The 27,727-nt window shown below is 45.2% G+C and overlaps 1 protein-coding gene and 1 pseudogene across 2 annotated transcripts; both read left to right on the plus strand.

Annotated features, from left to right (window-relative positions):
* Nucleotides 1–336: 336 nt before the first annotated feature.
* Nucleotides 337–10,888, plus strand: LOC309686946 (olfactory receptor 52D1-like; the record flags this gene model as incomplete). Its single annotated transcript, XM_082501619.1, has 2 exons — nt 337–849; nt 10,565–10,888. 2 exons carry the CDS (start codon nt 337–339, stop codon nt 10,886–10,888), a joined length of 837 nt encoding a protein of 278 aa, XP_082357745.1.
* Nucleotides 10,889–22,608: 11,720 nt separating this feature from the next.
* Nucleotides 22,609–27,282, plus strand: LOC309686948 (olfactory receptor 11A1-like; annotated as a pseudogene). The gene is made up of 3 exons: nt 22,609–23,384; nt 26,071–26,193; nt 27,182–27,282. The product of its transcript is annotated as an olfactory receptor 11A1-like (transcript).
* The last annotated feature ends 445 nt before the right edge of the window (nt 27,283–27,727 follow it).

Here is a 27,727-nt window from a genome sequence, read left to right on the forward strand (position 1 = left end):
AGTGGGGAGTGATTCAGGGGTCTGAGTACAATGTCATAACCCACGTTGCCTAAGCACTCTGTTGAATGGTAAGCGCTGGACATTTACCATGATGGATTATCATCAGTGAAATTCTTCCCCAACTGTTTCATGTCTGTTGCTTTGTTGGAGTTTCACTGTTTTGAAAACCTGTGGTTATATGATGTGATGATAAATAATATGGATCCTGCAAACAGTATTACCTTTGTTTTTTGAATGGAGAGGAGGATGACGGTAAACTCATCTCAGAGTTCATTCTTGGTGTTCAGTGCCTATTTTGACAGCGGGCATTTGAAATATTTATTTTTTGTGATCGTTATGTCTTTATATTTTTTAATCATTACTGCCAATGTCCTGCTGATTGTGGTTATCTGTGTGAACAGAAGCTTACATGAACCTATGTACATGTTTCTGTGCAGCCTGTTTGTGAATGAGCTGTATGGTAGTACAGGGCTGTTTCCGTTCCTCCTGCTTCAGATCCTCTCTGATGTTCACACTGTTTCTGCTCCTCTCTGCTTCCTGCAGATCTTCTGTGTGCACACATATGGAACTGCAGAGCTTGCTAACTTAGCCGTCATGTCTTATGACAGATATCTTGCAATATGTTTTCCTCTTCAATATCACACACGTATGAGTCCATGCAAGGTATCCATGCTCATTGTTCTAACGTGGTTTTCCTCATTTCTTGTAATCACTGTTTTGATTTCTCTGAGTGCTCCTCTGCAGCTGTGTGGGAACATCATTAACAAAGTGTACTGTGACAACTACTCCATTGTTAAACTGGCCTGTTCTGACACCACAGTCAATAACATCTATGGACTCATTTCCACTCCTCTCGTTATCCTATGCCCTGTATCTCTGATTCTCTACACCTACATGAGGATCCTTAAAATCTGTTTTTCTGGATCCAAACAGACCCGACAGAAAGCCGTCAGCACCTGCACGCCTCACCTCGCTTCTCTGCTCAACTTCTCTTTCGGCTGCTTTTTTGAAATTCTGCAGAGCAGGTTTAACATGAACAGTGTACCCAGCATGCTGAGGATATTTTTATCATTATACTTTCTAACATGTCAACCTGTATTCAACCCTTTAATGTATGGACTGACCCTGTCCAAAATCTCTCTCACCTGCAAAAAACTACTCTGTGCTGACATGTAACACCCTGTTATTATATCCGTGCTAATAGTAAAACTAACTGCAGCAAATCTTGATGTATGAACAGATTTCATGAACTGAACACAGTAAAACCTTTGATGTCTTCATAGTTAAAAAATGAAACAAAACAAAAAGAGGCAAAATTCTGCAGGTGCGCTACAAATAAGGGTTTTAATATGTGGTACAGTAACTCTGGTAATCTGTTTCATTTTGAACTGTTACAGTGAGTGATGTTTAGTGGTGCAAAGGATCAAAAGTCTCATAGTTTGGATTGGATCACGTTTTTTTCGTCACTGATCGGATCAATTTTCAGATCAGCAGAAAAAAAAAGAAGACAAAAATGTAATTCGCCATTTTCTTATTTAAGTATTTTTTGCCTATTAAAAAACATTCAACTCAAGACTCATTTCACGCAATTATATAAAAACAAATTAAGATGCAATATAGGGCAGTACAGTGCTGCTGAGGTCCTTGGGATGGGAGGTCTTTGGTACCGGTACCACACAGGAGGTCTTCCACAGCTGTGGTACTTTCCCCAGTGACAGGCTCAGGTTGAAGGGATAACCTAGGATGCCACACAGTTCATCTGCGCAGCACCTCAGGAGCCTGGAGCTGACGCCATCTGGACCTGCAGCCTTCCTCACCTTGATCTTGCGAAGCTCGTTCCTCGCTTGAAGTGCTGAGATAGTAAGAGTGGATTTTGGGGGAGTGGTGTGTATGTTGGAGTCCACAGAAGCCGGGGGTGAGTGTAATGGCTGGGAGCTGGGAGGTGTGAAGTCCTGAGATGAAGGACAGGACGTCCCTGAAGATGAAGGAGATTGCAGCAGGGGGGGACGATGCTGTGGGAGGGGTGGGTGTTTGATCAAACCTTTTAAAATATTTATTTAGGTCATTCACCCACCCCAAGTCTCCTGCAGCCTGGGGGGTTGGTTTTTGTCCTGAATTGTCTTCAGGCTGTTCCAAACCCCTCTGATGTTGTCCTGTTGCAGCTGCTCTTCCATCTTCCTGCTGTAGTTTTCCTTCCCTTGCCTTATCTTCCATTTCAGCTTCTTCTGAACAACTCTCAGCTCCTGTTTGTCTCCAGATCTAAAGACTCTTATTCTCCTTGAGGAGAGCCTTAATTTCAGGATTTATCCATGGCTTGTTGTTAGAAAAACACCGTACCTTTTTGATGGGTACGGTGTTGTCCACACAGAAGTTCATGTAATCCGTAATGCAGTCTGTGATGCTGCTGAGGTCATCCTCCAGGGGGCTGCAGAGGTTGTCCCACACAGTAGAGCGGAAACAGTCCCTCAGGGCCTCTTCAGTCTCTGCCAACCATTTCCTTACTGTGCGTTTCACAACTGGTTCTCTGTGTACTAGAGGTTTATACACAGGCTGGAGATGAACCAGATTGTGATCAGAGCCCCCCAGGGGAGGAAGAGGTGATGAGCTGTATGCCTCCTTGGTGTTGGCAATGTTTTATTGTCTCTGGTGTGGCAGGTAACATACTGGGTGAAGGTGGGGAGAGTGGAGGACAGGGAGATGTGATTAAAGTCCCCAGAGATCAGGAAAAGGGCCTGAGGGTGCTGTGTTTGGAGTCTGCTGGTTACAGTGTGCAGGACCTCACAGGCTGCTGCAGCGTTAGCAGAGGGCGGGACATACACAGCTATTAGCTATGAAAACTCTCGCGGTACGGTCTCATGCTAACCGCTAGCAGCTCAATGTCCTTACAGCATAGCGTCTCTTTGATAGATAAATGACCAGAGTTACACCATCTATCGTTCACAAACACAGCCAGACCCCCTCCTCTCTTCTTACCACTCTCCGTTGTTCTGTCGGCCTGGATCAGATGAAAACCATCCATGTTTACGTGTGAGTCCGGAGTTAGCGCAGTTAGCCACGACTCTGTGAAGCACATCAGGCTGCACTCCCTGTAGCTCCTCTGATGTCGGGTAAGGGCTGCCAGTTCATCTACTTTATTGGGGAGAGATCTCACATTCCCCATAATAACAGATGGAATCGCTGGCCGGTACCTCCTAACTTTACTGCGACGCCCGATCCCGGCCCGAGTACCGCGTCTTTTCCTCCTCACCTCACGGGGGATGTTAGCTTGCTCGGCGGTAGGCAGGGCAGCGGAGGCTCCGAGGGCTAACAGCTGCTGTAAACAATGGGAGGTCGGACCTCCACGCGCTCTCCGGACAAAGACGCTGTAAAAAATGTAATAACGAACACCATTGTCCATAGAATTCTGAGCTCCATTGTGGGGGACAGCAGTCCACAATAGAAAAACAAAAACAATAAACACAAACAACAAAGAAACATATATTAAAGAGAAAAAGAAGGATTTGTTCAGGTCGGAGCTGCTGATACTGGCTGCCAGCTCGGAGCAGCACCGGAAGTGTCTTTAAGGTCATTAACATAAGATGGGGCCTGATTATTTAAATCCTGTGAGGAGCAGGATTTTGAATTCAATTCTGGATTTAACAGGAAGCCAGCAGAGACAAACTGATACAGACCAGAAAGGATACAAAAAAGTATCACTAGTTGTCAAAACCCGGGGCACAGGAGTCCAAAACAAAACACAATGGCAGGCTCCATGCCACGATGGCGATGGAGACAAAGCATCCTCAGGCAGCTTGGCAGGTGGTCAGCGGCAGCATGGGCAAAGATCCTTGAATGACTTGGCAGGTGGTTGGCCGCGGCCTGGGTGAAGACAGTTTGGCAGGCGCAAATGGTGCAGGATGTGGCTTGGCAAGTGCAGGCAGTGCAGGATGTGGCATGGCAGGCACAAGACGTGCAGGACTCGGTGTGGCAGGCTTGGCAAGTACAGAACCAGATGACACTAAGACCTCTCGCTGAGACATGGCTGGGCCAGATGACATGAAAACCTCTGGCTCGCAAAAGGCTCTGATTGCTCTGGCTGGGGCTTTGCAGCGCTTGCAGGCACAGAAACTAGTTGGACAATAACCTCCCCAAAACCCAACAGTTACAGGTGCAGAAGGGGACTGGGTCTCAGCTACCCTCACCCTGGGACCTGGCACAGGTGCAGGCACCCGGCACAGGTGCAGAAACCCACTGAACCCAAGCCACCCCCACCCGTGGAACTAGTCCGGGTGCTAAGGCGGACTGGGTCTTGGCTAACCTCACCCTGGAAGCTGGCACAGGAAAAAGAGATGGCTTAGTATTGGCCTCATGTTTGACCCATACAAACATCAGTCTTTGAAGAGGTTAGCTCAGCGAGAGAAAACACAGACTACAGAAAAATTTGCTGTAGGTAGCTAGACATAGTGCTTGGAGCAGCCGGCACAACACTTTTACAGGCAGGTTCAAAACACAGCACACAAAGAGCAGATTCAAAGTCTTTAGACTGACAAACATAAGGATCAGTCTCTGATTGACAGCCAGTCTAATCCTAAGGGAAATCCCAGAATGTGGCAGACAAGTCATGATTCTGAGTCCTGCTTGACAAACTCAGGAGCAGAGAGTTCAGTACTGTCACTTGCCGGTTTGTCTGGGAACTTAGCCTATATCTGTCATGGCACAGGCCGTCAGAAACAGGATGGACCCATGGGGCACGTTAAAAACACAGACACTGGAATTGATCGATGGTCAAAGAGACCGTAACAGAGGAGAGTGGTATCAGCGTGGGGTTTAAACGGTCTGCAAGATTATCCAATGACACTGATTCCCAGTAGCTTACTTGTCTGCCGGCACATGTAGTAAATTTGGAGAAGGTCTGGTTGAGTTTGAGGTATTCCAATCCGTGAAGAAGTCCAATTGCAAGTGCAGAGAGGCAAGCAGGTGAGAAGAATGGAGTCTATACCGGAGTGAGGGTGGAGAATACAGCAGTAAAAGTCCAGTGACCGAGTGGAAGGAGAAATGTAGATGGTGAAGTGAGTAATCCATGGACACAACTAAGCACAAGAGAAACAAGGTAAGTACAAGCATGAGATTCAATGAAGTACATGAGTTGGCTGAACTAACGCTGGGTAGCTGATGATATGGCAAAGAGTTGTTGTGTGTGCTGGTCTTAAATACTGTAGCTCCTAATCAGCCCCAGATGCAGCTCCCAGGAAAAAAACTAGGTCGACTCTGCCCAGAGGAGCAGAAACATGACACCAATATTTGGTGAGGAATGCAGCACATTTGCCGACCAATGAGCACCTCTAGAGTGGGGAGAGCTCATTCAAAAGAAAGCAGTCCTACATATTTATTTGATATGTGCATTGAAGGACATATCCTGGTCAAAAATGACTCCAAGATTCACAGTGTTACTGGAGACCAAGGTCATGCCATCCAGAGTAAGATTTCTTTAGATACCATATTTCTAAGATGTTTAGGGCTGCTTCTAAATTCAGTTTGATCTGAATTAAGAAACAGAAAGTTAGCGGCAATCCAGGTCTTTATGTCTTTAGGACATTCCTGCAGTTTAACTAATTGGTATGTGTCATCTGGCTTCATGGATAAATAAAGTTGATCCACTGGTGACTAATCTTGTTAAACTCTCACTCCCGTCTCTTACCCCACTGATTGCTAATATCGTACACTCCTCTCTTATATCGGGTTCTGTTCCTTCTTCTCTTAAAACTGCAATAATAACCCCAATACTGAAAAAGAATGGTTCAAATCCCTCCAATCTAAATAATTTCAGGCCAATTTCAAATTTGCCTTTCTTAGCCAAAATTCTGGAAAAGATAGTGGCTGCACAGGTTCATCGTCATCCCACTGGAAATTACTCGTACGAGCAGTTTCAGTCCGGCTTCCGTTCATGTCACAGTACAGAAACATCTCTAGTAAAAATCACTAATGATCTTCTGCTTGCAGCTGACTCTGGACTCATCTCCATCCTCATTCTCCTTGACCTTACAGCAGCTTTTGACACTATCTTCCACTGCATCCTTTTTCACAGGTTGGCATCTATTGGCATCAATGGTACAGCACTCACCTGGTTTACCTCTTATCTCTCTGGCCGCTCACAGTTTGTTCAGTTACTCCCTCACAGATCAGTATCTACTCCAGTTAATTCTGGTGTACCCCAAGGCTCTGTCCTGGGTCCTTTACTTTTTATCATCTATCTCCTACCCCTTGGTAATATTTTTAGGAAGCATAACATCCAGTTTCACTGCTACGCAGATGACACCCAGCTCTACCTATCCTCCAAACCCACAGCTACTCTCCCACCCACATCCATTTCTGACTGTTTAAGTGAAATCAAGGTCTGGTTTACTCACAACTTTCTTAAACTTAATGGCAATAAAACAGAGTTAATTTTAATAGGCACCAAATCAAAACTGACCACAGTCCCAACCAGAAATTTTTCGTTATCCATTGATAACTCTGATGTCACACCCTCCCCTCAGGTTAAGAGTCTTGGATTCATCCTCGACAGCACTCTGTCCTTCACAGCACATATAAATGATATCACTCAGTCTTCCTACTTTCATCTCCGTAATATTAATCGTCTTCATCCCTCACTCACTGCAAGCAGTACCGCCATACTCGTCAATGCTCTTGTCATCTCGTTTAGATTACTGTAATTCTCTTCTCTATGGTTTACCTCATAAATCCCTCCATAAATTGCAGTTAGTTCAAAATAAAGATGCTCGTATTATTTCCAGAATTAGATCCACTGAATATATAACAGCTGTTCTTAAACAGCTCCATTGGCTTCCGATTCACCTCCGTGTCAATTTCAACATCCCGCTTCTCACTTTCAAAGCGCTTCATAACCTCGCTCCTCCATATTTATCTGATCTTCTACATACATTCTCGTTTGGCTCTCGGCGAAGGCAGTCGCACTTTTCTCCTCTTCTCCTTCCCCTTATCTTCCCTGCTTAGCCTCTTGTGTCTTTGTCTTGTCTCATGTGTATTTCACTTCCCTGGAACACTCTCTCACAGTCTGTTTCTAAAACCTAAAAGAGAATTATGGATTTGATCAACTGGTCTCTGAATGCTATTGACACCCTTTTCTCAACGAGAAGTCTGGGCTCGGGAGAGCCTGAGTGCCCTGGAGGGACTTTCCCTGCCGGGTACACGATGGACGGGTGGCAGAACTGGAGGGTCGTGTGCATGGCGGGACTGTCGATCGAGGACGCTGAAGATATCTACCTATTCGGAACCATGATAACAGGGTTCTTGCTGATCGGAGCTGGCTTGGCCCTGGCTTATCGGAGAATTAAGAAAGCGGAACCGGCTGTTCAAATCCCCACAAGACTGCCCGCTGGGATTGAAACGATGGGACGAGGTGCGGCTTCTCAGAAAGGACGCACTGAATGCAGCATGGTTAAGAGCTTGGAGGCGCTAACGGCTGCAGTGAATACTCAGAATAACACCTCTGAGCGTATATTGGATTACATCAGGGAAGAATCCACTCGGAACAACACCTCTGGGTGGAAGCTGGATTACATCGCGGATCAGTTGGCTGCGGTTGTGAGGTCTCAGAATCTGCTCTCTGAGCAAAAGAGTGAAAAGACCACGGAATTGAAGGTAAATAACATCATGGAGAAACTCGCAAGGCAAGGCAAGTTTATTTGTATAGCACAATTCAACAAGGTGAGTCAAAGTGCTTTACAGAGACATTAGAAACAAAAACAAATAAAAAGCATGATTTAAAATTGATTAAAACAAGCAAACAAACAAACAAACAAACAAACAAACAAAAAAGTATATAAAATCAAAACAGATAAAATCAGAACAGTAGATAAAATCAGTAGTTAAAATGTAAGTTCTGAAATTTAAGCTTAAATTTCAAAACTTCAAAGCAGCTATCCAACGGGAGATTGAGAGACCAGTGTCGGTGTCGGAGTGTTAAAAACAGCTTGAAATTCTCCTGAGTTGTCACAAAAGAAAAATCACCATCATAATGCGGCTACCCCTTCGGCGCCAGCTGCGGTCTCAAGGCCGGAGCTGAACAAAACTCCCTGATAACGACTGTGTTGATTCTGTTCCTTCCCATTCCATGCAAGGCCACCTGGGTTGGCTGGTAGACTGTTTACTTAGCCTGATAGGGCGGAGGACACTGTCTCAGCTGAACTCTGGACACACACACACATACATTTACACTGATAAGCACTCACACATCCCCCCTCCCCTTCCAACGCCTTCGATGCTTGTTGCCTCCTGGGAACACGAGGCGGGTCTGGGCCCGCGCTGGAGAGTCGGCGCAGTGGCAGGATGGCTGCTGTGTTGCCTGGGATTACTCCTTATCCCCTACCCAACCCTGTTGCTGGTCACGCGCTCTATAATGTTGTGCTGTGGACATTTATGTGCTTTCTGTGCAGAAGAGTTTTTTTGTTTCCTGTTCTCATGCTGTCCTCTATAGCCCAGCATGAGCAGAGGGCTCTTTTTTTCCTCTTGTACTTTCCCATTGCAGTGTACATTTCAGTGGTTTTCTGTAATGCAACCGTTCTCTGACTTATATCCTCATGTGATGTCTGTGTTGTGTGTGTAAGGTCGGGGGGCGGGTTCATTCCACTGCAGGGAAACCTGCCACTGCATGTGGCGAATAAAATTTGAACTTGAACTTGAACTACATACTCACCTGCTCGTGCACTTCACTCTTCTTCAGCTTCTCTTCTGTCTGTTCCACCTGCTTGCCTGACTACCACGGGACTCAAAGCCTTTACACTCTCTCACCTCTTTTAAATCACATCTCAAAACCCATTGTTGCAGGAATTGCTGTCTTGTGTGTGACTGGGTGCAGTAAGGAGTGTATGTAATGTGTGTGTGAGCATGCGCGTGAAGGAAACGCGGGGAGCGAAAGAGGAAAAAGAGAGTGAGAGAGTGTGTCATGGGTAGAGGGCGACCGGGAGCAGCGTTCTAACGGGCTACAGGCTATGCAGTGTGTTTCCAAAGTGTGCAGTACTGTTATTAAAGCCTCATCTCTTCAGTACTCTCCGGTGCCTCGGCTGATTTCTGTCTGCCTCACTACTCCACAAAAGTGAAGGGAGTTAACCCCGAAGGAGGACAAACTTCGGCCCTGGAGGAAGCATCTCCCCTCGTGTCTCCCGACCACGGTCAGGGGACTGACGGCGAGGAATGGTTAACACCATGTATTCAGAATTGTGCTTATTTTTTTTTTGGTTGCCATGTTTGTTATATTGTATTGCTGCTATTGTTCTTGTGCTATGGTAAGGTGACCTTCAGGGTCTTAAAGGCACCTATAAATAAAATGTATTATTATCATTATTAATATTATTATTATTTTTATTATGCTATTCCTTCTTATGATACTGCCTTAGGGAAAAATGCATAATGTAAACAGAATTGGTCCTAGCGTGAAATGCATGGCACTCCAACCCTCTGTTCCCCTCCTCAATTGGATATGTTTAGCCTGTCTACTCTAGCTTGTTAATAGCTTGCTCCCATAAAACAACTGTTCAGGGTCATTTTAACATTCATATAGATACTAAAAATGACACCCTCAACAAGGCATTTAATCTATTATTAGACTTAACTGGCTTCCATCAAAATGTAAAAGAATCCACCCAATCCACACCCTGCCACGTACCTGACCTAGGGCAGGGAGCCATCCTGCCAGAGGTTCTGTTGCTCAGCCAGCCGGCACCCTCTTCCCAGAGGAAACGGCGCTCCCACCATTGGCACCCTATGCCTCATACTGTGATTTAACTCTGACACAGTCCTTTTACTGGTTTTTCGAGATTACTATCACCTTGGCAACTGTTAAGATTCGTTCGATTTGGGTAAGAGAAGAAAGCAGGCAGGAAAGTGAACCCCTTGTTCACTTTAGTTTTTAAGGGGTGCCCGAAGTCCCCCGGGTACCACCCGAACTTTAACCTGGCCGTGCGTCCACGATCAGGGGTCGCCGTCACACGCTGAGCAACTGCGCCCTTAGGGGCCACGCCCCCGTCCTAAGAAAATTTACTCAAGTGTATTATAAGCGTCACTGCGGGGTCTTCGCCCCCAGTTATTTCGACGCCCGAAACCGCGTTTCTGCTGGTCAAACAAACCAAATACCCTGAACTACTGTTTGTCTGGCTGGCCTCAACCCACATCAAAATAAACACGCTTATTTACTTAAAACATAACCTCTTAACTCAATATTCGCCCCCAAAATAAACAGCAATACATTTAATCAATCCAATATTCCCCAAAGTTTTAACACTAATTACCCCAAAATCACTATGAACAGACATAAGAAGACAGATATCTTGCAATATGTTTTCCTCTTCAATATCACACACGAATGAGTCCATGCAAGGTATCCATGCTCATTGTTCTAACGTGGTTTTCCTCATTTCTTGGAATCACTCTTTTGATTTCTCTGAGTGCTCCTCTGCAGCTGTGTGGGAACATCATTAACAAAGTGTACTGTGACAACTATTCTGTTGTTAAACTGGCCTGTTCTGACACCACAGTCAATAACATCTGTGGACTTATTTCCACTTCTCTCACCACAATATCGGCTGTCTCTCTGATTCTCTACACCTACATGAGGATCCTGAAAGTCTGTTTTTCTGGATCCAAACAGACGCGACAGAAAGCCATCAGCACCTGCACGCCTCACCTCGCTTCTCTGCTCAACTATTCATGCAGTGCCTTTTTTGAAATTGCACAAAGCAGACTTAACATGAAACATGTCCCAAATATGGTGCGTATTTTTTTATCATTATATTGGCTCATATGCCCACCGCTCTGTAATCCTTTACTTTATGGACTGAGTCTGACCAAAATCCGGATCATATATAAAGGTCTAATCTTAAGTAAAGTCTAAATGCTTGATGTTAGAACTTGGACCAGTCAGTGCAACAGCAGAGAGGAAATGTGGAGAGGATCCAGGCTCCTTCTGTCTTCTGTATATGCTCATGCTCTGTGTTTGAAAACAGTTTACTATTAGCCTATAAAATAATTTTAGAACGTAAAACTATGTTTCAAATACTTTCATTTTTGCTTTGTTTATTCTCTTTTTCTCATTTTTCTCAAAAATTTAAGTTAAAAATAAAATAACTGTACAACAAAATACACAAATACACAATATAGAACATATATAAGAATATATGAGGAAATATAGAACAGTAACAGCAGCTGTACAAATACTAAATGCTAATGAAGAAATATAATGTCCAGGGTTGTGCAATCCACATGTGTAAGTGTCTTGTGCAGTGCAAATATGCTTAAAGTGATTTATTTAAGCAACTTGTGATAAAGTGATTCGATTAGATGACCACACAGTGTAGTTGTGCAGTGGCCACAAGTGTAAATAAATGTCCAGAAAGTCCAGTGTGTGTGTAAGAACTGTATGTGTGGGTCAGTACTGTGTGGTGGTGTGATTGAGAGACCGTATCGCCTGCGGGAAGAAGCTCCTCCTCAGTCTCTCTGTGTTGGTCTTCAGGGAGCGGAATCGCTTTCCTGACCTCAGCAGAGAGAACAGTCTGTTGTTGGGATGGCTGAGGTCCTTCACCATCTTCCTGGCCTTGGTCCAGCACCGCCTGCTGTAGATTGAGTGCAGGTCAGGGAGCTCGGAGCGGATGGTGCGCTCAGCTGACCGCACAACCCTCTGTAGAGCTCGTCTGTCCTGCATGGTGCTGTTCCCGAACCAGGTTAAGATGTTTCCCGCCAGGATGCTCTCTATGGTGCAGGAGTAAAAGTTCCTGAGCACCTTGGAGGGCAGTTGGAAGTCTCTCAAGCGTCTGAGGTGGTAGAGACGCTGTCGGGCCTTTTTCACCACGGTGTTGATGTGACAGGACCATGACAGGTCCTGCGTGATGTGAACTCCGAGGTATTTGAAGCTGTCCACTCTCTCCACTGGGCACTCGTTGATGACGGGGGTCTGGTAGTTCCTCTCCTGCTTAGTGCTGAAGTCCACTATCAGCTCCTTTGTCTTACTGACGTTTAGAAGGAGGTTGTTCCTCTGGCACCAGTTCTCCAGATTCCTAATCTCCTTCAGGTAGGCCGTCTCGTTGTTATCAGAGATCAGGCCCACCACGACGGTGTCGTCAGCAAACTTGATGATGGTGGTGGAGCTGGTAGTGGCCACACAGTCATATGTGTACAAAGAGTACAGCAGGGGGCTCAGAACACACCCCTGGGGGGCTCCAGTGCTGAGAGTGGTGGAGGCTGAGACATGTCCGCCCATCCTTACTGCCTGTGGTCTGCCAGTTAGGAAGTTGGAGATCCACTGACACATAGATGAGCTGAGTCCCAGATGCTCCAGCTTGGTGGTGAGTGTGGAGGGAATTATGGTGTTAAATGCAGAGCTGTAGTCTATGAAGAGCATTTTAACATAATTCCCCCTTCTAGTGTCCAAGTGAGTGAGTGATGTGTGGAGGAGATGAGAGATGGCATCGTCTGTGGAACGATTTGGACGGTAAGCGAACTGTAGTGGGTCCAGTGTGTCTGGTAGTGAAGAAATGATGAAGTCTCTGACCAGGCGTTCAAAGCACTTCATCACTACTGAGGTGAGGGCTACAGGGCGATAGTCATTGAGAGAAGCAGGGTGGGGTTTCTTCGGGACAGGAACAATGATGGACTCTTTGAAGCATGTGGGGATCACCGACTGAGATAAAGAGATGTTGAATATCTCAGTGAACACAGGAGCTAGCTGGTATGCGCAGTCTCTGAGGATACGACCTGGGATGCCGTCTGGTCCTGCTGCTTTCCTGGTGTTCACTCTCTTGAAGGCTCTCCTTACTTCATGCTCGGAGATGACGAGCACGTTTCCGGTGCTGGCAGTATCTTCCTGTCTGCAGCCGTTAGCGCCGTTAGCACTAGCATCATTGGAGTCCTTAGCTGGAGCCTCGAAGCGAGCATAGAAGGTGTTCAGCTCGTCTGCCAGAGTCACGGCCGCGTTCATCATACCGGTTGTTGGTGCTTTATAGTCCGTTATTGTCCTTAGTCCCCGCCACAGGCTCCTAGAGTCACTCTGTTGGAGTTGTGACTCTAGTTTCCTCCCGTAGCGCTGCTTCGCCTCTTTCACCGCCCTCCGCACGTTATATGACGCGGCTTTGTACGGGTCCATGTCCCCCGTCGTGAGTCCCGTGTTGTAGGCAGCGGTGCGGGATCTCAGAGCGTCGCGGATGGTTTTATCCACCCACGGCTTCTGGTTGGGAAACGTTGTGATAGTCTTTGTCTCCACGGTATCATCCGCTAGTTTCCCGATGAATCCCACAACCGCTTCCGTAAACACGTTGACATCATTGGAGCTGTTTCTGAACATGTCCCAGTCTGCGTCATCGAGTGCGTCCTGTAACGCGGCCACCGATTGGTCCGTCCAGCGCGCGACCTTCCTCTGAACCGGAACTTCCTGTTTCAGCCTTTGTTTGTATTTTGGCATGAGGAAGATGGCAGCGTGATCGGATTTGCCAAACGGGGGGCGGGATTGTGCCTTGTAGCCGTCCTTGACCGTAGTGTAGCAGTGGTCCAGTGTCCTTTCACCCCTGGTGGGGCAGGTGATGTGTTGATAAAAGTTCGGCGCTGCGCATTTGAGGTTGGCGCTATTAAAGTCCCCCGTCACAATAAGCGCAGCGTCCCGGTGTTGTGTCTGGTGCTGTGTGAGTGCCTCATGCAGCTCGCATAAGGCGGTGACCGTGTCCGCTTGTGGTGGAATATAAACGGCACTTACAATGACCGATGTAAATTCCCGAGGTAGATAAAAAGGACGACACATGATGGACAGTAGTTCCAGATTTGGTGTGCAGGAGCGTGTGAGAGGAACAACGTTCGCACTGTTGCATCAGTTGTTGTTCACCATTAAACACACGTCGCCTCCCCTTGACTTCCCCGAGTCCCGTGTCCTGTCCATGCGGTGAACCGAGAAGAACTCGGCCGGCTGGATGGCGTGGTCCGGCACCGCTGGGTTCAGCCATGTCTCGGTGAAGCAGAGGAGATTGCAGTCCCGAATGTCTCTCTGGAACTTTATCCTGGCCCTGAGGTCGTCAAGCTTGTTCTCCAGTGACTGGACATTGGCGAGCAGGATGCTAGGCAGAGGTGTGCGGTGTGCACGAGCTCTCAGCCTGTTCCTGACGCCGGCTCGTTTCCCTCGAGGCTGCCGCTTCGCGTCACGTCCTTTGTTCTCCCTCAAGATCTCACTCGGCCAGCTCGGATCCGGAGTTAAAAACTTTAAATTGTGAGTACATTGTATACCAATAGAAACAAGAGTGTCTCTGTCATACCTAATGTACCGCATGGTGATGATTTTGCTCATTTAAAAACGCTGAAAACTAACTTAAAAAACAAAAACAAAGAAAAGGTGGTCGGAGCAGTCGTGACGGCAGCCGACCGCACGGGCGCCATCTTCACACTCTGCACTCTAATTACAGCGGCATCACACTCCTCAGTCTCCTCAGTCTCCTGGGAATTTTGATGGCAGGGTACTGGGAAGAAAGACAAACAATGGAGTTTTCATCCTGGTCATGGAACAATGGACAAGCTCTTTGTTCTGTAAAGGATATTTCAGGGTGTGTGGGAGTTTGCCGAACCAGTCTACATGTTTTATGGAGTTGGTGAAAAGATACAATCTCATTCAGCTTAGGTGTCCATCAATCCCTGTGTTTAACTGTTGTGATAGCTTAGTCCATATTGCTGGCAAAGGGCAGAGCAGGCTGTTCCTGGAGAGGAGGCTTAGGTCTTTTGGAGTGAAGGGCCCACTCCTGAAGAGCTTCTATGACTCTGTGGTGGCCTCAGCCATCTTTTAAGGTGTGGTCTGCTGGTGTGGCAGTATCTCTGCTGTGGACAGGAAGAGACTGAAAATGTCATGGCTGCAGAGGCGAGCCGTGTGGAGTTGGAAGAAGGACCCAAGATGCAGGCAGTGGATGAAATGCTAGTGAGGTTTATTTACAAAGGTGTAGTGGCAAACAAGCAGTGGGGCATGACAAATAACTGAAGACACCTAAACTGGGGGAACTAAAAATAACAGACCTGGGAGCATACGATAAAGGGATGAGAAGCAGAGAGACGCAGACGAGGAACAGGACACCGGGTAACACAGACTGACACGAAGTAACACAGACGAACGGGCAACAGGCAGGAGAACACACAGGGCTTAAATACACACTCCAGTAATCAGGGGATGAGAGACAGGAGGGCAACACAGCTGGGAGGAATCGGAGCTGACGGGACAGGGGAAACGTAAACTGAAGACACTCACATCAGACAGAGACCTTCACAATAAAACAGGAAACTCAAACACGGGGAACCAAACAAGACACAGAACTAAACAGACAGATTCACAAACAGACGGGGTGACACCATAGATAGACAGAGATACAGACTCAGACTCAAAGGCAGACCGAATATAACACATAGAACTCAAACAATAATCATCATCATCATCATAATAAACTAGAAAATGATAACAAACTAAAAGCACTGGGTCACCGACCCAGGACCATGACAGTACCCCCCCCCCCCCCCCCCCCCTCAAGGGCTGGCTCCAGACAGCCCTGCAGAAACACAAAAACGGACCAAAACAAAACAGAAAACGACCCGACCAGGGCGGGCGGAGAGGGTCCAGGACGGAGGGACAGAGTCCAAAAAAGGCCCAGATGGCCAAGTTCAGGGAGCCGACAGTGCAGGAGGCCAAAACAGTTCAGTTCCGGAGGCCGACCATGCGAATGGCAGCGGCAGTGGGGCAGGTCCGGAGGCCGGCCACGCAGTAGGCAGTGGCGTGGAAACAGTTCTGGGGGCCGACTGTGCGGACGGCAACAGCGGCGCGAATGCAGTTCTGGGGGCCGACCGTGCGGACGGCAACGGCGGCGGGAATGCAAGTCTGGAGGCCGGCCATGCGGAAGGCAGTGGCGGCGTGTAGGAGGTCGTCCACGCAGAAGGCGGGGGCGGCAACAGAAGTCCGGAGGGCGGCCACGGTGGTGATGATGCCCAACAAGCGGCCTGACAAATGCTCGATGATGTTGAGGCGGCAGTTTGGGACCTGAAGGTAGCGTGATCCCTGCGGCACCAGGCGAGGCGGAGGCTGGACCAGACAAGGCAGAAGCTGAGGCGGAGGCTGAAGCCGGACCAGGCGAGGCGGGCGAGGATGAAGCTGCTGAGGCCGGACCAGGCGAGGATGAAGCTGCTGAAGCTGGACCAGGCGACGCTGATGAGGATGCTGAAGCTGGACCAGGTGGCGCTGATGAGGCTGCAGCTGGCGGCGGCGTGGAAGCTGGAGACGGAGGCACTGCAAGCGTGGATGAGGCTGCTGGTGGAGCAGCTGGTGGCTGGACGGGCTCCTCGGGCCCTCCAGCTGACGAGGCAAAAGGCTGGACGGGCTCCTCGGGCCCTCCAGCGAGAACAGTCTCAGGACCAGTGGGTACAGGGGCCCCTGGAACACACAGGACAAAACCAGCAGGCGCACGGGCCTCTGGCAGGGACAGAACAGGACCAGCAGCCACAGTGGCCTCTGGCAAACACATAGCAGACTGCAGCTGCGCAGAGCATTGACTCTGCTCAGGCAGTGACAGACGGGTGCAGTCCTCAGCTGGGTTCCTAGCCTCCAGGGGTCCAGAGTGGGCTGAGGGCTGAAACTCAGCCTCTGGGGAGGCCCTGGAGCGCATCACAGTCTCTGAACTAGCCAGCTTTTTAGGAATGATTACGTTATTATTAGGTTCGTCTCTCTGCTTAGAACAAACGGACGAAACACAGTTCCTTTCAGATTGATTTGACTGAGCTTGTCGTACCGGAGTAGCAAGTGACACAGGATGCAGGGCTAGTGGCTGCTGAACAGGAGGCTGAACTGAGGGTGACTGAAATAATGGTTGGGATGACGACGGTGGTGGAATTGGAGACTGAGCTTGAGGCCGGGCGGCTAACTGAGCTTGAGGCCGGGCGGCTAACTGAGCTTGAGGCCGGGCGGCTAACTGAATAAACACAGCCCCAGAATTAACAGTCCCAAAGTCTGGAGAAACAGAAAGAGTGTCTTTTTCACTCACCACAGCTGGCAGTTCTGAAGTCCCACCACCCGGCTGTGGGGTGAGGCGCCTACAACGCGAACGTTGCTTCCTCCTCGGAGAACGCTCCGACAGGCCGGGTAACTCCACATCCGGCAGTTCAGACTGCTTATCCTCCGGTGGGCTGAGCAGACGAGCGGTAGGGGGGTGAAGGTGCAGCTCGTTCAGAAAGAAATTCTGAACAAGTGGGTGGAGTGAGCTGAGCAGCCTGGGGAGACCGGAAACCAGTCGCTCCAATCGATTAGTTATGGCTTGGCGGAATCCCTTCTCCTCATGCCCCAGCCATAAATTAATTAGACGGTCCACAGAATAAATAATATCCTCCCGGAGCTCCTCGGGCGGGTTGAATGCTGCTGGGTCCATTGTGGCCGGTTCGTACTGTCACGGCTGCCGAGGCGAGCCGTGTGGAGTTGGAAGAAGGACCCAAGATGCAGGCAGTGGATGAAATGCTAGTGAGGTTTATTTACAAAGGTGTAGTGGCAAACAAGCAGTGGGGCATGACAAATAACTGAAGACACCTAAACTGGGGGAACTAAAAATAACAGACCTGGGAGCATACGATAAAGGGATGAGAAGTAGAGAGACGCAGACGAGGAACAGGACACCGTGGAACACAGGGTGACACAGGGTGACACAGGTGCCCTCTGGACCCAGTGGAGGTGGTGAGTGACAGGAGAATGGTGGCTAAGCTGTCATCCCTGTTGGACAACATCTCCCAGCCCATGCAGCAGACTCTGACAGCACTGAGCAGCTCCTTCAGTGGCTGCGGCACCCACCTGGCATGTGGGACGCAGGTCTCCTTCCAGCTACTGTCAGACTCCACATGTGCAATAGCAATAACACTAAGTGCAATATTCTTTTTCTGACAATGTTGTATTATACTCAGTTGTATATAGTATTTTATTTTATTTTATTCTAATGTATTGTGTACAGTATCTTATTCTTATCCTATTCCAGTGTTTTACTTATTTTTGCGATCTAACTATGCACTGTCCACTGTCTGCTGTAACAAAACAAATTTCCCATGTGTGGGACTAAACAACCTTTAGTACAGCCTTAATAACAGTCTTGCCAAAGTCTGGTAAGGCAAGGATCCCCTGGAGTGCAATAACTATCGACCTATTTCCGACTAAGGCCATATTACTGATGAATCTAGTAGGTCCCGATCTCTGATTGGTCTTTTCTTTATGAACGTCCAGAATGCATTTGACCAAGTGGAGTGGAGGTTTTTGTAGAAAGTATTAGAAAATTTAACTTTGGCCCAAAAGTTATTAAGATGATAAAAATTTTATACACCGAGCCTTCAGCCAATGTCTGTATTGGTGAAAGTCCCTCATCTACATTTAGTATATTTCACAGGACAAGACAGGGATGTTGATGGTTCTGTCCCACCGCTGGAACGAGACAATTCTACTACAACAGCAAAAGCAGGACGCAAGTCACCAAAGTTCTTTGTGTTACTCGTGCACGAGGGAGGGCTGACGAGCGCTGTTCCTTCGCTTGACCCCAGTTGCTCTCGTCTGCTCCCTCGTAGCACTGCTCTGTATTGCAGTTTCATGACTATGCATAAGTTCATTAACATATGACGTCTTACATAGGCATACATGTGAAGAGAGTGTACCTTGTCCGTATGTCGTGTAGGGATGCGTGTGTGTTTGTGTGTGTGTGTGTGTGTGTCAAGATATGACGCTGGACTCCCTAAAGCTGGTGCCAGGAGTCCATCCGTCCACCTAAACAAAGGGCTCTTATACTTAACCAGACACAGAGTAGGTGGCCTCCAATACCATAAATCAGTAAGACGGGGTGTCCAAACTTTTTGCAAAGAGGGCCAAATTTTATAAAGTGAAGATGCCTGGGGGCCAATGGTTCCTTTTGACTTTCTTTTTCATAACAAAGTTACATGAAAATATAATGAAGAACAGTTTTAATAGTCACAATTACCTTTATTTTTAAAATAGAAATGTACCTAAATAAAAGACACTCAAGCATTTACAACTCTAAAGACACAATTCCGCCTTTCATTTATATCTGGAGAGTCAGACAACAGTGAACAAACTGTATAGAATACCCTAAATTTCCATGAGTTTGCCATATCTTTGCCTAATGAACATTTAAACAGGAGTTATAAGTAATGCAAAGTGTTCTGTTATCAATAACGTTTTTTTAAAGTGAATTTCGCCCTTGACTTTTGCAAGACTATTCAGGAAGCCAAAGTTTTTCACATCTACTGGAAGATTGCACAACTGGAAGTTCACTTGCCGCAAGAAATAACCACATTTGTAAATTTACACAATATGTACACAACACACTCAACTATGAATTAAGAGCATAACATCAACAGTTAAAACCAAATCTTAAGAGTTTAACAAAATACGTTTCCTTTTGTGGATTGCATTAGCATGCTTTATGCTTTTTACTGTTCAGGAACACATGACTAATGCAGGGATGTCACTCCTGGAGGCCTGCTCTTCATTTGATTCAACTGTGCTAAACCAGAAGGAACTAAAACATGCATAGCAGCTCTCCAGCACAGAATTTGGGCATCCCTGGACTAATGAGAGGGGTGATACTGAGATCTAGATTTTAGTAAAGCAATTAGGTCTGGTTTGAGGGCAGTGGTTGAGATGCGTAAAATATCACGCAAGTGGGAGTCACTCATCCTTGATCTCAATCGGTTCTTGTTTAAGTTCATGACAGAGAAAGTTTGCTCACACAAATATGTGGAACCAAATAAGCTCAGCATTTTCTTGGCAAGAGATCGCACTTCAGGAAACCTGTCTTTGTCTAGCTGCCGATAAAAGTCAACAAGAGAAGACTGCCGGTGTTTTCCACTCATCGTCACACTGCAGTTCAATGAGCTCCAGCTGAAGCTGGAGCATCATCAGGGTCCACGGAGAAGGGAGATGAGAAAAGCAGCATGTCTTTTTCAATAGCTGCAAAGTCCTGAAAGCGTTTGTTAAATTCTCCAGAAAGAGACGCGATAGCTGTTGCGTACCTCTTCATTTGAACATTAATGTCCTCTGGGAAACTGTCAATAACCTCTTTCAAAGCTGGGAAGTGGCTCTGTTAGGGACAAGTGTCTTTGGAAAAGTTGCAGTTTGGTTCCAAAGGACTTGATGCGAGCCACCTCACATCATTGTAATAAATTAAGTCACCATATTCAGCCTGGATGTCGTGCAGAAACTCCTGAAACTGTCGGTGGTACAGAGCTTTAGAGCGAATACAGTTGACTGTCTTTGCTACTGGTTTCATAACATCATCAAATTTGAGATGTTTGGCACAGAGAGCCTGCTGATGAATGATACAGTGAAGTTTAACACCGTTACCTGCTTGTTTGCTGACCTTATTGCAGATCAGTGTGGACAATCCGCTTCGCTCACCAGCCACGGCAGGTGCACCATCAGTAATGATCCCAGAAACTTCACTCCATGGTAGCTTCATATCATCAACAGCTTCACAAACAGAAATGAATAAATCCAATCCTCTGGTTTGACCCTTAAGGCTTTTGAGATCCAGCAGCTCCTCTGTCACGTTCATCTTGTCGTCGACTCCTCATAAAAGAATCAGCAGTTGCGCGGTGTCAGATGCATCGGTGCTTTCATCACAGGCTAATGAGAAATAATCAAAATCCACTCCTCTGTCCCGCAGCTGTCTGTGAATGTCTGACGATATATCCTCACCTCTTCGTGCCACAGTGTTGCGTGCCAAGCAAGCATTCAGAAATTCTTGCTTCCACTCGGGGCAAATGTTCTCCACCATTTTCATGACACAGTCTTTGACAAACGTACCTTCAGTGAAAGGTTTGCCATGTTTCGCTATTAACATAGCCACTTCGTAGCTGGCTTTCATGATATTTTCATGTGTCTCACAGGCCCGCATGAAAAACCGCTGTTGCGAAGCCAGAGCAGCTTGGAGTTGCTTCACTTTTTCAGCGCGCTCACTCCTTGTTAGCTTGTTATATGTTGCAGCATGTTTAGTCTCGTAGTGTCTCCTAATGTTAAAATCCTTAAACATGGCAACAGTGTCTTTACAAATCAGGCAAACACAATTGCCTCGAATTTCAGTAAAAAAATACTGCAATTCCCACCGCTCCTGAAAGCAGCGGCCCTCACCATCAACCTTTCTCTTTTTTTGTACAGTCGCCATGGCAGAAATGAGCAGAGAAGGGCGGGCTCGCCGCACAGGCGCAAGTAGCAGAAAAAATGTGCAGCCACCATGTGGTGAAAAAAGGAACTACACCTTTAAAGCCAGGATTTATTTATTCAGACTTAGAAAGTGAGCCATAAATTACACATAATTAGACTGAAGCTGTGGGCCGTGATTGGGCCGCGGGCCGGACTTTGGACATGCCTGCAGTAAGAGAAGGTACGACCTCTCTTGTGACCTTAAGATGTGTGTGTATGCCAGAGTGCTCTGGGAGGCACACAGAGTCTTTGCAGGCTGCTAAGGATCAGACATCCTATCAATATGCAATTGATTATATAACTGTAAGCATATATGAGTAAATATTTCTAAGCATAAATGACAATCCAGCAATATAAACCTAACAGATGTCAACTCTCCCCACTCCTTTAACCTTTTTATAGAACCCTTAGCACAGTCAACACGGCAAAACAACACCTTCATCCCTGTTTCTATAGGGTGTACAAAACACCATATTTCATTATATGCCGATGATGTCTGTCGGACGACATGTCGGCTATCCAGTCGACCTTACCCACACTATTGAACTTAATAGATACTTTTGGTAAGCTATCAGGTTTTAAGATTAACCTCGGGAAATCTGCTCTTATGTTACTCAAATTAGACTGGAACACTCTCAATACCCCACCAGATATAAACATTGTAGGACAGGTTAATTATTTAGGTACTTAGGTAGTGATGTCTGTAGCCTCTATTGTTAAGAACAACTGCTGTGATATTTTTAAAAAGATAGAAAAGGATGTTAATAGATGGACGCATGCGTCAGTGCCAGCTCGGATCGCTGTAGTTAAAATGAATGTATTACCAAGAATTCATTTTATAAGTTCAATGTTTCCTTTAGCCCCCCCCAGTCGATTACTGGAAAAAAGTGCTCTGCTCGAGTCATTCATATGGATTAACAGGCATTCACGTATAAAGTGGGATATATTACAAAGATCCAGACTAGGTGGCGGATGGGCAGTCCTGAATGTTAAACTATATAATTTTGGCATTCACACTGAAACATATCAGCCAATCAAAAGATCAAAAATTATAGAAATATAACAGCTCCACATATAAAACCCTTTAATAAGTTTAGAATTACAGTTTTTTGTATTTCAGCAAAAGTTGTTTTCATGCTGAGAGTAGCGGTGAGACACAATTAGTGTCCGTTGGCAATGAGCTCAGACTATTACATCACCCGGTTGAAGAGTTTAAATGAAGGAACGTCTGCATGTCAGTCAGTTTTATGCTAATTCACTTCTGCAACATGCTGTAAGTAGACTGAAAACTACTTTTGTTTGGCAGTTCTATTAAATAACACTGTGATCCTCGTTTAACTTTCATAGTTCCGAGAAGCAAACTGTTGATCATGACGAACCTTTCACAGGTTTCATATTTCACTTTCAGTGCCTACTTTGACACTGGGCCATTCAAATACTTATATTTCACTATTGTCATGTCTCTGTATGTGTTTATATTTGGATCTAACCTGCTGCTGATTGTGGTTATCTGTGTGAACAGAAGCTTACATGAACCTATGTACATGTTTCTGTGCAGCCTGTTTGTGAATGAGCTGTATGGTAGTACAGGGCTGTTTCCGTTCCTCCTGCTTCAGATCCTCTCTGATGTTCACACTGTTTCTGCTCCTCTCTGCTTCCTGCAGATCTTCTGTCTGTACACTTATGCAAATGTAGAGTTTTATAACTTAGCCATCATGTCTTATGACAGGTATCTTGCTATCTGCTGTCCTCTACAGTATCACACACATATGACGTTTAACAAGGTTGCCAAGCTCATCGTTCTCACATGGCTGTTCCCTATTCTGAATATAGTCGTGATGATATCACTGAATGCCTCACTGCAGCTCTGTGGACACACTGTTGACACACTGTACTGCAACAATTACTCTGTCGTGAAACTGGCCTGCTTTGACACAACAATTAATAACATCTATGGACTCATGTACACATTCACTGTACTAATTGGTCTTGCATTGCTAAACTTGTTCACTTATGTTAAGATTCTTAAAGTGTGTTTTTCTGGATCCAAACAGACCCGACAGAAAGCCATCAGCACCTGCACGCCTCACCTCGCTTCTCTGCTCAACTTTTCATTTGGTTGCTTCTTTGAAATAGTGCAGAGCAGGTTTAACCTGAGCAGAGCTCCCATGATTTTACGCATTTTCCTATCAATATATTTTCTCACTTGCCAACCAGCTTTCAACCCCGTCCTGTACGGACTCAAACTAACCAAAATCCGACTCATATGTAAAAGTCTTTTATTTGGTAAGATATGAATTTAAAAAGTTAATAGATACTTTACTAAGTTGATTTCTGGAACTGTTTGGAATATGTGTGACTGTAACAGGCATTACATTTACATTTTTCAAAACAAGTTCAAACAAAACTAGTTTATTTAAATCTTTGTCACATATTGTCACTTTGAATAATATGAAATGCTAATCTTTCACAATAAGGATATTTAGAAATCTTATAAATGAAACATTTATTTACACAATCAATTCTCACATAACAGAGAATAAAACATATTTAAGCACATTAGTCAGAATGGTACATAGCGTGGTGTTTATGTAAAACTTTTCTAGTCTCAATGATGAATCAAGGATTTTGTAAACTAGAGGAAACAACGGTCCATAAAAGTCTCAACGAACAGGATAAATGAATGGAAACATTTTAATTTAAAATTAAAAGAAATCCAATAAAGTATTCTTTGGAAGCGCCTTCATCTTTGTCTTTTAATTGCTGATTATAATATGCCGTGTTAATGAACAGCATTGTGCAGCTGCAGGTTTATCAGTGGTCACAGTACTCTGCTGAGGCAGCTGAATTCTTGCAACACCGTGATTACAAATGTGGAGCTGAACAGCGATCAACGCTGACCTCAATAGTTCAAGCTGGCCTGATAGACACTCACAGAAACATTGGTAGAAACATCCATCACAAGAATCCATGATGGTTCCCTTAAAAATGGTTTTCCATAAAAACTGTTAAATCTGTGATGGTTTAAAACTGGGGAGTGGGATACAGTGTAGAAGCTTCCAGCTCGGCACATGTATATGGGGTTAGGTTGTAATTAAAGTCATTTATCACAAAGGTCTGGGCCGGGAGTAAAACCTCTGACCCTGTCATTGAATTGCTTATTTTTTTCCACTTATGTAGCCACAACAACATTAATAGATACTTAGTCCAGTTACATTTTATTTATAGTGTCACATCACAATAACAGTTATGTCCAAGTGCTTTATAATGTAAGGTAAATCCTACGATAACACATAGAGGTGTTAGTAATTATACACAATAATACATCTAATACACGTTTACTCCCCCATCCAAATCACTGAATTCACTGTGAATGAATGGTTCGCTCTCAGGAGCTCAGTGAACTCCAGTGTGTTACTGTGATAGGACGACACCTGCGCAACTAAAAATTCCACAGTGAGATGTTAGTGGGATAATAACCAAGTGGAAGTGATTGGGAACAACAGCAGCTCAGCCATGATGGCCATGTAAAATCACAGAGTGGGGTCAGTGGATGCTGAGATGCACAGTGTGCAGAGGTCACCAACTTTTTGCAGAGCCAAACTTCATGTGGCCTTCAGATTAGCTCAAGAAAATAATTATTATAATATGATGTGCTAAATTTGTTTAGATCAGAGGAATAAGGAAGGATTGGTCTGTGTTTTAGTTTGGCTTAGCTGTAGCCTGAGAGTGTAATTGTTTAGAAGGAAAGGAATTTATGGACACTGGGGTCAGCCTGCCATAGAAGGAGACAGGAAGCTACAGTTGGGGGTTGCTGATGCTTGTACCTTTAATAAAACTCATAATTGTTCTAAACTTAGAAGCAGGTTTGCAGGAGACTCTCCACCTGATCTGTAAATGTAAGACAACAAGAGGCCACTGGCCCAGTGGATGCAGAGTGGGAGTCTCAGTGTTTCTAATATGTTAACTGTGTTTTCTATGTTGTGTAGAGGAATCTGGTGTAGCTTGGGTGAGGAGATTACTTTTATGACCCCAGGAAGTCACGTATACAGACACACACACACACACACACACACACACACACACAGTGCTTTGACTGTTACGACACACCCACACCTACATGCACACTCACTCACGTGCACTCACATAGACACACAGGCACTCACGTGCACGTGCATACACACACACACAGAGACACAGAGTTTGCAGCACACCGTGGGGGTCTTATGATGGGGTCGCACATTCTTGATCTTTAGTTCAAACACTTGTTGTAATGACTAACTGCTCCTGACATGTTGGAGATGTTTGCTCTTTATACAGCTGGACACAAATAACATCAGGCTGATCCTGCCACGATTTGCTCCCCCGTTCAAATCACGGACAAACAGGATCCCACAGCTGTTTATGTTTTTAAACCCATTTTGCACAGAGAGGCATTTTTTGAAAAATGTATTGACAGCAATGTTGAACATTATTACACAGGAAAAAACAACTACAGTAAAATAATCACAGCGTGATGCCTCTGCCTTTGTAAATGGAGGGACAGTAACTGCGTGTAAAACCTGCAGACAGTCAGATTAACAGTATTTCGTCTCTATCTGCCATTCTGTGATTCATCTCCTGTAAACAATAACGTGGCCACAGCGTTACTTGTATTTGCTTAATTGTTTACTGAATGTTTGCAAAAAGGTTTGGGAACCGCTGCTTTACACCTACATGAGGATCCTCAAAGTCTGTTTTTCTGGGTCCAAACAGACCCGACAGAAAGCCGTCAGCACCTCACCTCACTTCTCTACTCTACTCTACTTTTCTTTTTAAATTGTGCAAAACAGACTTGATATGAAACACGTCCCAAATCTGTTGCGTATTTTTTTTATCTTTATATTGGCTCACATTTCAGCCGCTCTTCAATCCTGTGCTCTACGGACTGAATCTGACCAAAGTCCGCATCGAATGTAAAATTCTGATTTTTGGTAAAATGCAAATGCTTGATGTGGAAACTGTGGTATATTTCTTTAAATTCAATAAGCTGGGGAAGTAAGTAAAGGGGAAAATAAAAATCCCCCTTTTGGCACTGCTTCATCTATCTCAGGGTTCCCCACCTGCCAATTTCAATTTTAACACCTGTACATGAGTAAAAATAAACATGTTTTAGTATCAAAATATATTAAAATAAATAAATAAATAAATTCAATAAGTTGAAATAAAAAGATCAGAATGAACATTGACAAAATTGGATATGTTTTTATTAAATGTTCCTGTCAGGAGTTGAAAAAATGGGTTGACTGTTTGGGAAAATAACTCAGATTATTTCTATGATTATTCTCATGGTGGCTTTTTTATGTTTTACGTGTTTTCTGCCTAATATAACCACAGCAATAAACATCTGTCTTAGTTACTGTCCTGAATGTACATTAACAGCTCAGGGCAAAGTTAGCCGGATCGGTTGCCCCTCAGTAAATAAGTGATTCAATATGCCAGGGAGATAATAACATAATATTGTTAAGTGTTTAATCGGTGATGCATTCAAGGTACAGGTGTCAAAGTTGCATTCACTGTACTTTTAAGCAAATTTGCCCAGGGTTAGTAAATCCAGTGCTAGAAAGTGTTACAGGACACGGATGAGCCTGAGGAGGTTTTGTAAGTTTCTCGAAAACAACAGAAACAAAATTCCAGTTACTCTCTTTCCAGACTCCACAGAGCCTAAACTCATTTTTCATGTGACAAGTAATTCCAAATACAAGTTCTGAAATAGCTCAACAATGATAACAAATCATGTCTTGGAAGCTAAATAAAGTGTGGTGATAACTGAAGGTTAGCAAAGGTACCAGCAAGCCAGCACCTACAGCTTTCATCACTGTAACGAGCTTCTAAATTTAGAGGCTGACCACAAACAGGATGCAGCATTTCCAGTCCAGTATAACTCTTTATTGTTTTATACAGCTTTTACTCAGTGCTTTTGCACTAATGCCTGGTCAGCTTCAGTGTACAGCACCAGCCTCCTCGCTGTCAGCTTCTCTCCTTCTGGCCCAGTCCCAGCGTAAAACAAGGAGAGGCTTAATTAGCTCATGGCTGCTAGCTGTTCCAGCCTCCCCTGCAGCTGAGGCACAAACCACATGTTTATAGGAAATACACTCAACTCAAAACCATAAAAAAACATATTTTTTCCATTTTCCAAACAAAAATATTAAATCCTCGGCTGACTGGGAACCAAGTAAGAATTTCATAATATATCAATAAATATATTTTATTCCCCCCAAAGTTAAAAAAGGAAACTAAATTCTTTGTACATTTTTAGTTTGTAATGCAACATCGTTGCTCTCAGAGATGTAACTGAACACACTGTGATGTGTAACCACTTCTAACATTAAAAACACTGTTAGCTTATTAGTGCTTCACATGTTTATCAAGAGCTTTTCGAGTTATATATATGACGGAAATATAACAGTTCTTAGTAGGTGAAGAGTTTTTAGGCTATGAATACACGTT

Source organism: Aulonocara stuartgranti (genome assembly GCF_965226115.1).
Source record: "Aulonocara stuartgranti genome assembly, chromosome: 14".
Lineage (NCBI taxonomy): Eukaryota > Metazoa > Chordata > Actinopteri > Cichliformes > Cichlidae > Aulonocara > Aulonocara stuartgranti.